The sequence below is a fragment of the Diceros bicornis genome, chromosome 7 (assembly GCF_020826845.1).
Source record: "Diceros bicornis minor isolate mBicDic1 chromosome 7, mDicBic1.mat.cur, whole genome shotgun sequence".
Classification (NCBI taxonomy): domain Eukaryota; kingdom Metazoa; phylum Chordata; class Mammalia; order Perissodactyla; family Rhinocerotidae; genus Diceros; species Diceros bicornis.
In genome coordinates this window covers 10,322,465-10,333,987 of record NC_080746.1, presented here as the reverse complement: position 1 = coordinate 10,333,987, position 11,523 = coordinate 10,322,465, and the positions used below count along the sequence as shown (strand labels likewise).

Below are 11,523 nucleotides of genomic sequence, written 5' to 3'. Positions count from 1 at the left end.
GCAGAGATGATAAGACATGGAGAGTACTCTGATCTCTAGGCCCTGTCCAGTCTTCCCCACCCATATTCTTTGTAGATATCTTATCCCATATTCTTTGTAGATATCTCTGGTGATAGCTCTGTTCCTATTACAGGCCATTTTCCTAAATTCTATTAGGCAGTTAAAGGGGAGGTAACGAAAAAACTTTGAGTCTTTTGTTTCTTAATAATAATCTAAATGATGTACACCTGAAATTTTTACAATGTTATAAACCAATGTTACTGCAATAAACAAAAAATTAAAAAAAAATAATCTAAAACATTTTCATGTTAAAGAGACACATGTTGGGGTGGCAAATTTTGTTTTCATTCAGTATATAGTATATACACTATACACTACCCATAGGCACACACACACATACATATATATTAGTATAAAAAATATATATACAAAGAGATTTATTGTAAGGAACTGACTCACATGATTGTGGAGTTGAGGAGTGAAATGTATAGGGCAGGCCACCAGCAGGCTGGAAACTCAAGCACGAGTTGATGCTGCAGTCTTAAAGCAGAAGTTCTTCCCCAGGAAGCCTCCATTTTTGCTTTGAAGGCCTTAACTGATTGGATGCGACGCACTCATTATTGAGGACAATCTCCTTTACTTAAAGTCAACCTAGTGTCCACATCTACAAAATATCTTTAGAGCGACATGTAGATTAGTGTTTGATTAAATAACTGAGTACCATACCCTATCCAAGTTGACACATAAAACTTACCATCACAGATGTGTAGATTAATGGTTTTCATCAAATTTGGGAAATTTTAAGCCACCATTTCTTTGAATAATTTTTCTATTCCTTTCTCTCTCTATTCTCCTTCTGATACTTTCATTGTGCATATGTTGTTGATGTGCTTAATGTTGCCTCACATTTCTTTCAGGCACTGGTCATTTTTTTTTCATTCTTTCTTAATTTTCTTCAGATGGCATAAATCTATCAACTTATTTAAAATTTTCTGATTCCTTTTTCGACCTAGTGTTGAGAATCTCTAGTAATTTTTATGTTTAAGTTATAATTTCTACCTCCATAATCTCCATTTGGTTCTTTTTAATAATTTGTTTCTCTTTATTGATATTTGCTACTTGACAAGACGTTGTTATCATACATTCCTGTACTTTCTAAGCATGGTTTCTTTTAGTTCTTTGAGCATATTTATAACGGCTACTTTGAAGTCTTTGTTAAATGTGACATCTCGGCTGTCTCACAGGAAGTATCTTTTCTCCCTTGGCTTTATTGAGGTAAAATTGATAATAAAAATTATACATATATTTAAGCGATACCATGTGATCATTTGATATATGTATACATTGTGAAATGATGACCACAATCAAGCTAATTAACACATCCATCAACTTACACAGTTACTTCTTTTAGTGGTAAGAACACGTAAGATTCACTGTCTTAGTGAATTTCAAGTCTACAATACAGTGTTATTAACTATAGTCACCATGCTGTACATTAGCTCTACAGAACTTAGTCATTTTATAACTGAAAGCTTATACCCTTTGACGCACATCTCTGCATCCATTCTCACCCGCCAATCGCAGGCAGTTTCTATTGCCTGTTTTTTCTTTCTGTGTATGGGTTGTACTTTTCTGTTTCTTTCATGTCTCATAATTTTTGGTTAAAAATTGGACATTTTAGGTAAATTATTGTAGCAGCTGTGGATATTGATTTGTACTCTTTCACTCCACCTCCCACAACTTGTTGTTGTTGTTGTTGTTTTCTTGTTTATTTGTTTAGTGATGTGGCTGGACTGTTTTAGTGAAATCTATTTCCCATGCAGTGTAAATGTCTGATGTCCCTGAGCAGAGGGCATAGCCTTGTGCATGCTCACAGTCTTCCTGGGATGAGAGTGCTTTACCAGACCTCTATAGACTTTCTCTTTCCGTGATCTCTATGTTAACTGTCTGCATCTGTTGGTATCACACCAAGCTATCAGGATCCTCTAATTACTGGATGATGACTCTATTGTTTTCAACACTGTCCTGGGGCATAAAAGGCTTCACAGTCTGATCCAATTAATTTCAGGCCCCTTTGCAAAGGTACATTTCTCTGGCCAGTCTGTCATGTTTGTTCTGCCCTCAGTAGGGTTTTTCTTAGCTGTCTCTTTCTCTGGCTCTCTCTGGTAAACCAGCTGACCTACTGTTTAACTTGCTGTTCACATGGAGATAAGAGCCTCCTCTTTATTGCTTACTGTCAAAATCTCCACTGTTTTTTTTTATTTTTTTTTGCTGAGAAAGACTTGCCCTGAGCTAACATTCACTGCCAATCTTCCTCTTTTTTTTTTTTTTTTTTGCTTGAGGAAGATTAGCCCTGAGCTATCATCTGTGCCGATCTTCCTCTATTTTGTATGTGGGTCACCACCACAGCATGGTGTAAGTCGGTGCCCGGGATCCCGGGATCTGAACCTGCAAACCTGGGCTGCCCACGTGGAGCACTGAACTTAACTACTACTCCACGGCGCCAGTACCCTCCATTGTTTGTGAGGGTGTCCTTAGGCTTGAACATACCTACACTTTGTTTTGAATAAAGTTAGTTCCTTTGGGAGATTTTCAGATTCTCATGTTCTCATGGACTGCCTTTCTCCCTGGGGAAATTCTCTAAGCCACTGCCCCAGAGCTTATGGCTGGGGCAGAGGCCTATTTACCTCAGAGTTACATCCCTGCATTATGAGCAAGGTACTAGGCTGAGGCAGTAGCCTCTGGTCTTCTTGGCTTGCCTATCCTGGTGTGCAATCTCTGCTCTACAAATAGCTGGAGTGAGGGTCATAGGGACTCGATATTTTCAGCCTGCCGTGTCTGGGTTAGAGGCTTTGCTCTCTAAGTAGGGGCTGGATGGAGGAAGGGAGCTTGCCAATATTGGCCACACTTGCCAGGAATTTAGCCTTGCAACTTGGAGCTGGGGTGGTTGAGAAATGCTAGTGGTCTGACTTCCCAGTAGATACACATATCCCTTGACTGGGAGCTATAGGGGAAAGGATGCCCCATGTTCTTGTCCAAACCTACCCAGAGTGGAAGTTCTTTCATGCTGAGCTGGGAGGAGAAGGGAGGAAGTAACTGAGTCATGGCTCAGGTGCCTCATTGTTGTTACTGAGATTTAGTAGATTTTCTGGAATAGATGCTTCTTCATTTGCAGTATGCCCTTAGGACAATTTCCAGAGACTTTAAATGATTGTTTAAAAGCTATTTTTCGCCCATTATGGTTGTTTCACTGGATGAGGTAGAGGTGGGTCTGCAAATCTCCTCATGACACCATTCTGGAATGGGAATACTTCAGTGGCTGTAATCTAGCATCCAGAATAGACAAGAAAATTTTATTGAAAAAGAAATAGTGAGATTAAAAAAAAAACAACAACAACTGTTAGTTACTTGTAGCATAGATCTTACAGATTTGGGGAATAATCTCTGCTCCTGCTTGCCAAAACATGACAAAACAAATGTATGTGTTTTATTTCCAGGAAATGAGACAATACTACCACCAAAATCTATTTGTGTTCTGGCCTGCACTTCACAAAAGTCTGAGTGTGTGTTTATTTCCTTGTGTTTATTTTAACAGGAGACCTTCTTTAATCTGAATATCTTTATTCACACCATACTTCCGCAGTTTCCTTAAATATGGCAAACCTCTATAGATGATGGCACATTCACTAACTCACTTGAATTTCCCAAATCCTTATACTATGTAAGTCAGACTTTTTCTGCCATTTTAAAAATGTGAAATTGAGACAGAAAAGAGCCAGCTCTTCTTATATGGCTCAGTTTCCTCAGTATGGCCAGTCGAGGTGAGCGGGGCCAGTAATGTTGCGAGGAATGCAGGGCCCTGGCTCCTTCAGGCAGTCTGCTTACTCTGTGTCCTGGGGAAGTGCAGTGCTTTGCCTGGAGTTATAAAGCTTGGATATTCAGAGGCTGTTATTATCTACAGTTCTGTCCTGCCTTCTGCCAATTTTGAGGGCTGAGGCCAAACCCAGAGATGGGTAGGCACCTCCTGCTGCCGCTGCTGGTTATCCTGTCCTCACTGCTGGGCTTCCTGCAAGGTGAGCTGGAGGAGAATATAGGAGGGCAGTGGGACTGAGGAGAACCTGGGTGAGTGGTAGTTTATATTTCCAGGCATCACCTCTCTCTTTGAATCTATATCTGCCTGCCTTGTCATTAGAATGTACGACAGGTGAGATTACCAGATAAGTTACGATTGATTCCGGACATTATCCTTTTCTAGGGATACATTTCAATGTCTTTCTGATTCTAATTTGTTTTTCATAATTTCAACTAGTTAAACACTTTTGAAAGGTAAGGTGTTTTGGTACTCTATTTGTTGAATACTTTAAGATTTGAAGTTATCCTGTAGAAATAGGATAGGCCCTCACCAAAATTTGATTCAGATTCAAGACTGATGATGCCAAGACTTGACCTGCACCAAGAGAGTATGAAAAAGTTTATTCCTTACCTGCTGAAGCTATCTGGGGAGAGCAGGGCTTGCTTCCAGGCTGATCTTAAAATGGCTTGAGGGAGCAGGGAAAGGAGACTGGCTTGGGATTCATACGGCAGTGAGGAAGAGAGGCAGGGTGAGTGTTCCTGCATGCAGGCAGGGGCTTGTATGGTTTGAAACTCCCACCAGTGGTGAAGGAGGGAGCTCCTGGGGTCCATATGCAGGGAGAAGTGGTGAGACGTAAAAGCTGTCAGCTATCAAATGTCAAAAAAATGGAGTCGGCCACTTAATTACATGAATAAAAATTAGGGGAAAAATTAGGGGCTACAAATATTTAATACCATTGTAGGACACTGAGATTGAATCACAAAATAATTCCTCAAAGGCTTAACCATTTTCAAACTCTGGTTGATGAGAGGCAGCAGGGAGAAAGCTTGCCGAAGAGTACTTTTTATTCCACATCAGCCTCTTCACTCACTTTTATAGTCATTCTATTCGTGTGTGTGTATACATACATTCATGTATACAAATATGTAAAATCATTTATACCTGATATATATGTATATACATATGTGTGTGTATACACACACACACACACACACACTGTCACACTTGTTTGGACACAATTAGGACACAATTAAGAATTATGTATTCACCACTACCAATTATAAGTGTATTTCGGTTCCATAAATTCTCGGTTGAGTAAGAACTTTGTTTTTGCTGCAATGTTATGCTCTACCAGCATTTTTGTTTATATATTATCAATGCAAAAATTAATGATTTTATGCTCAATGTGCACTTTTTAAATTGAATTTATATAGCATTCAAAAAGTCAGATGTTTCACCTTCTACAGAACACATTTCCACAGCTTTTATTTGATACCACGGATTGATTGAAAAATGGGACGATGACTGGCATTAACTGGCATCATTTGCTTGCAACGTTCTTCTTCTGCAAATGGAATCAGCCTACCAATAGTCAGCATTTCTTTGTTTCTCTATGCACAGGAAGACTTGGTTTCTGCCACATAATTGTGTTCTGACACTTATTTGATCTAAGTGAAAATTCATCATCCTGGCTGGTATTCCCCTGGAAGCTGACTCTGAGAGAAAGATATGAGTAAAAATTATCTGTCTGGAAGGTGGTCCCACGAAATGCCAGTTTGGGGAGTGAGGAAGGAAGACAGGGAAGGGGAGGAAGCTGATAAAGGATGGGTCATGGAGCTAGGCACCATGGTGGGCAAATGGAGCTTAATCCCGTGGGGAAATTCTGAGGACAGGGCAGAGCCAGCCTCAAGCTACCCCAACTAAAGGGTGAGAAGGTTGGAGTATTATCCACCAGTATCCCCACTGTTCTTGGGAGGGGGATGCTCCCAGGGGCCTTTGCCCCCCAGTATTCCAGCTTGTCCTGGGTGCGAGCGAGTGTGCTCCCACCTTCCTTGTGGAGTTGCGGGTGTTTGCAGGAGCACCTGCAGCACCTGGAGGTGAAGGGGAGGGGTCCAGGGAGGGGTACTCATTGCATCTGCTTCAGTCTGTGATACACGAAGCATCTACTGCAGCAGCACATGGTAAGTCATCTTTGTGCACAGTTTTCTTAAAATAACTACTCACTCTTAAAATAGCCGCTGGAATCCTTAAGCAGACTTGTATCTTCAGGAGGTTTCCTGTGATCAGTGATGGCGCAGGCCCATGGGGGATGGTAAACGTTGACAAATGGTTTGTAGAGTTATATAGTCATCATTAACTTGTGGGAAGAAGATTTGAATGATCAGTTTTTTATTGAGCCTGCACTTTTCTAAGTTCATTGCTGTTGAAAGGTTTATCACAACATAAAAAAGCATTAGTAAATCATAATGTAAATGTATGGGCTCAGATTTACACTCCACAAAAAGTGATGAAACTGGAGCGAGAACATTAGACTCCCTTCTCCTTGCTCTGTTGTAGATTCTCAGCCTCTGTTTCCTGCATACATAGTTCATTTATACCTGATCTACAATTTCTCACATTTTGCATTGACTCCTGTGACAGGTGGCTTTATTCCCACATTCTGTCTCCACCATCTCTTACCTGGGCCTCTTGTACTCTTTAAAATCCATTGTCTGCACAAATGCCAGAGCATACTTGCAAATCATAAACCAGCTAACGTCATTCTGTATTTAAAAACCTCCCATGGTTTCCTCCAACTGAGAATAAAATTCCGTTTCTTCTGAAGGCCTGGAACTATCCTGTCCAACTACAATATGAGGCAAGCTACACATGTAATTTTAAGTTTTTGAGCAGGCATATTTAATAAAAAAGAAACATGTAAAATTAATTTTATTAATATATTTTATTTAAACCAATATTTCTAAAATATTATCATTTCAACATGTAATCAGCATATAACTTACTGATTAGCAGTTAAAAGAATGTTTTATTGCATTTGAAATGTTTTAAGTGTTTGAAATCCCCTTACATCCCATCTATTGTGACTAGTAACATGTCACATCCTTGATAGCAACATAAGGCTGGTGGCTGCCATATTGGAAATGCAGGTCTAAGAGATGCTCTAGGGTCTGGCCTCTACTGACCTCTTCCATCTCACTGTCTAACAATTTCATCCATCTTCACTTTCCTCCACCTGTGGTGTTGTTCTTTTTCCTTGAACTGAATAAGCTGATTCCTTCTCAGAACCTTTGCACTTGCCCCTAGATCTTCCTGGAACCAGTTTCCCAACTTCTCCCAGTTATTTAAATAGTCACCTTTTTTTTTTTTGTAAAATCAATCAACTCTGAGTTTAAGGAACCTCTCAGAGAAATTTTCTGAGCATCCTATCTAAAGTAACAGCCCCACTACCTCACCCACTATCTCTATCACGTGTACTCAGTCTTCCATTCTTCATAAGTCACCAAGATCTGAAATAATCTTTCTCATGTGCTCATTGTCAATCATTCTCCCTGTTTATTTGTTTAGTGTTTAAGTAAACAAGTGAAATGTATGTTTCATTCCTCCCTTCATCATCTATTCCTAAGCCCTGGAATAGTTCCTAGAACACAACAGGTGCTCAATTCTTGCTGAATCCCTGCACGGGCGAGCTGGCTGTTCACCCCAAGGCTGTGGAAGAGAGAGGAGCTGCAGCTCCAGGGCAAATATTTGTAGGTGACGCCCAAAGCTCCCTCCCTCCCTCTTCTCCTTTCTTCTTTTTTCCTCAATCTTCCACTGTCTGTCTCACTCTGTTCCTTCTGATCTTCTCTTTTACTTCCCATCCTCCCTTCCCTCACCCCTTCCTTTCTCTCCCTTCCCCATCCCCATCAGTGTCCTTTTTCGGTTGAGTCCTGGGGTTCTCCAAAGGAGCCCTGCTTTTGGGATGAAAAGGGAGAGTGGAGGATGCCAGCTGTGTTTGGAGGAGGGTGAGGAGGGGCTTTGTGGTGATGAGGGAAGGACAGAGTGGGCATGGGCACTTCTGATTCTTTGCACAACACCAACAATTCACTTGTTGTGCTCCTGCCAATGCAATTCACATGTAACATATTTTGAAGGGTGTCCTCTTGTGTTGTGCCACAAGACAGCCCCGGGGTGGGAGGATAATCAGTTGGTGAGTGGGGTCAGGCAGAGAGTGGTGTAACACATGACCTTCTTCCACCAGCAGTGTACTCCATCCCTGGAGGTCAAGGGAGATCCTGTGTGTACTTGAGCACAGACCCTGCAGCCAGAGACATGCATGTCTCCTCCCAGGATTAAGCCAAGCACTGAGAAATCACACCAGGATTTCAGCACATTCAGCAGGCAATGGGAACTGGTCATTGTCCAGGTTGAGTCTGGGCCAGAGAGTGTGCTTCCTCATCTGACAAGCAGGATGGCTGGGCCACAAGAGCCTCATTATGTTGTTTTTGACTTTGCAGCTCTAATATGTTTCGAGTGTGATCGAATCAATGCCAGTGGGATTTGTGTGAGTGGGGAAAGCTTCTGCCAGACTCAAGGCAGCCAGCAGTGCTATGTGAGGAAGGTCTATGAAGGTAGGTGCATCCTGAGAAGTCTCCTGGGGTGACCTTTGCCTGAGGGTAGGGTTGACAGCCTGTATTCAAGGTGGAGGGTGGTATGAACCACCCATGGGACCACCTGGGAGCCTGGGCGAATGACATGGCAGTGTGGCTGTAGATCTAGGAAGGTGGCCCCTCAGGATCTCTGGGGGTACAAGCACATAGGCAGGGAGCTGGTTTTCTTTTTTTACCTAAACTAGTGAAGCAGTATCAGCTGGTTCTGGGCTGCCGTCGGCCCTTAACTGGGCTGGTGACCTGTAAAACGAGAAGCAGCGATCTTCTGTTTAGCACCAGAGGGTGACTGGAATTGGGCTGCTCAAATTCCCCTGAGTGGCACCTGAGTTTGGTGAAGTTTTTGGGAACTGAAGACAGAAGTTGGAGGAGAGGGTTGGAGAGGGTACGTAGGGTAACATCTATTCCTCCCTATCTGCCCTCTCTTGTGTGGGGAGGTGAATCGAACCCTAAGATACAGAACCTCCAGAGCTATCTTAGGAAAGCCCACCAGGGGGTCCTACTTCAAGCCTCTCAATCCCAGGAGGCAGATAGTCAACCATACCCAAGAGCATGAATTCTTAATGGAATGTACCATTTTCTCCTCATTCTTTGATTAATTTGTTGATGCTTTGATCCACTGCTTCATCCAGCAATATTTATTGAGCTCTGCGAGCCAGGATGTGCTAGACCCCACACCCCAGGTCTGCAACATGGTCTTCTGGGGTCTCACTTGTCCTCTTTTCTGCCTCTCTACAGACGACACAATTTCACATGGATACCAGGGTTGTAGCAGCATATGTATTGATATGTGGCTTTTTAGTCACCATGTTGCTGTGGATTTGAAATGCTGTCATGACTCTTCTTTCTGCAACAAGTTCTAACGACAGGGCCCAGCTTCTGCCCTGATCTGGTGGATAAAGCTGATTCGGCACACCTTTCATCTATCATAATCTTCAAGACTACTGTGACCTGAATACAGGTTCTCTCCAAGAAGTCTCAGACAAGTTCTGTTTTCAGGCCCCATTTCCTTTTCTTTCCCTAAAGACCGGGATATCTTTAAAAGCAAATTGGGGTGAAGGTTGGTGGTCATAGCTAGGTCCAAGCACACCTTCTCCCTTTTCAGGCCCTAATTAAGAGTCACATTGGTTGCCACTTAAAAAGGCAGGGTCTGTGGGAGACGGTGAGGCTTCTATTCTGGGTGCTCTGTAGGCAGTAGCTGAAGGAAGAGGGAGAGTTTTCAAAACCTGATAAGAGTAGGAACAGTGAGGTGGCCCTAAATGATGTATTAGTTCAGTTGGCTAGCTGCTATAACAAACATCTCTGATATATCAGTGGCTTAAAACAATAAAAAATGATTGCCAATTCATTTCACAGTTCAACTAGGTGGTGGTGATTATTCAGGTACTCAAGCTCCTTCCAAGTCTTTATGCGGCATGTTTCACGCAGACTCCAAGGTCTCTACAGAAGGGGAAGAAAGTATGGAGACCCACAGGGGCTTTCATGGCCAGAACTGGAAGTCTTGTACATAATTTCTGCCAACATTCCACTATCACTTGATTCCAACCATATTGCGAGAATGTAATCTTGTAATCTGCAATGCAATCTGGTGTGCCTAAGAGAAAAACGGGTGGTTTGATGAACACAGCATATGCTGTCTGGTTCCCACATTCCCCTCAGCTGTTCAGACTTGTCAACTTGCATCTAGGATATTTGACCTCTCTTACAAAGGAAAGAATAACCCAGCATATGAGGAATACAAGCACAATGTATTGACTAAAAGTAAAAGGTTTGTGACTTGACCAGATTTCCCACTCAGATCCTTTCAGAATCTCCCCACATGGAGGCTGGAGCCCAGCATGTCTCAGACGTGCTCACCAGCCTGCTGTGGGCATCCGGGTCTCTGCATCTTCTCCAGTTTCCTTGTTGCTTCCCTCAGTGCTGCTCCAGGGGTCTCAGCACTCTCTTTCCTGCGGGGACCTCCCTGAGAACCCCAGTGTGCCTGTCACTGGTGTCATGTCCTCCTTCTCCCAGAGCAGCCAGCCCTTGGGATGGGTATGGGTCTCACTGACTCTCCATCACATGCTGTCCTTAAGGGGACCAAGCAGACTGTTGGTGTTTCATCCACATCTGCAATTCCTATCCTTCCCACTCATCTCTTGGTGAAAACAGCTTCCTCAGCTTCTGCCTGTAGCTCCTTTATTCACAGGCCTCTGTAGGAGAGGAAAAAACCTCTTCCCTCCACCCTCCTAGGTTCTCTGGTTGAGGCCCTGCAAATTAGAGTGACAAAAGACAGATTTACAAGAGAAAAACAGACAGAAGTCTATTAATAATTGCATCATGCATACACGTGGGAGTACTCAGTGATGGGTAACTCAAAGCACTTATTAGAACTTGGGCTTATATAACATCTCAACCAAGAAAAATAACTTTGTAAAGAAGTGAGAAGACAAAGGAAAGGGGTTTAGGCTTTTAGGGGCAACAAATTTTAGGAACATAAATATATGGGGAACCTAATGGAAGATAAGGGCTACTTAGTAAGATGTTTCATATAGATTCCTCTGGGCAGAAGAGAATCTAGAGATGTCTCTGGAGATTAACCATCCTCCTGCCCTCCCTACTAGAGAGGGGAAGGCCAGAGACTTTTCTTGTATTTGTTTCTTCCAAATTGCCTTCAGCACAAAATTATCCTTATGTCAAAGTGACATATTTTGGGGTGGCATACTATGAACCCTTTCAACTCAAAGCCATCCATGGGGCTGGACAGAGTCAGAAAACTCACTGTTCCCTGTCTGGCTTCCTGCATTACTACAATCACAGGCACCTACCCCTAACTTCCTTTTCCCAGGGCTCCTCTCTGCACATGTAAATTATTCCTGAGTTTTGATGCTGGTGTTGGAGCTGGAGCCATTAGCTGCACACCTGAGTCTTGATTAGGCTCAGCAGGAGACACCTGATGCTTTTGTTGATTCAGTTACCTCTGGATCCTTGTATTGATGCTGTGCACACTCTGATTTTAACCCCACTGAATCTGATGTGACCTGGCAG

General features: G+C 42.7%; 1 protein-coding gene across 1 annotated transcript; it reads left to right on the top strand.

Moving 5' to 3' along the window:
• The first annotated feature begins 4,009 nt into the window (after nucleotides 1-4,009).
• LOC131408283 (protein PIP-1-like) lies at nucleotides 4,010-9,359 on the top strand. Its single transcript, XM_058544874.1, has 3 exons — nucleotides 4,010-4,073; nucleotides 8,347-8,460; nucleotides 9,235-9,359. The coding sequence occupies exons 1-3, from the start codon at nucleotides 4,010-4,012 to the stop codon at nucleotides 9,357-9,359; spliced, it is 303 nt and encodes a 100-aa protein (XP_058400857.1).
• Nucleotides 9,360-11,523: the final 2,164 nt, after the last annotated feature.

Bases quoted from the DNA above. Each gene is read 5' to 3' on its own strand.
- LOC131408283 (XM_058544874.1), top strand. From the start codon at position 4,010: ATGGGTAGGCACCTCCTGCTGCCGCTGCTGGTTATCCTGTCCTCACTG. The intron at 4,074-8,346 runs GTGAGCTGGAGG...TTGACTTTGCAG, and splicing joins ACTGCTGGGCTTCCTGCAAG to CTCTAATATGTTTCGAGTGT. The intron at 8,461-9,234 runs GTAGGTGCATCC...GCCTCTCTACAG, and splicing joins TGTGAGGAAGGTCTATGAAG to ACGACACAATTTCACATGGA.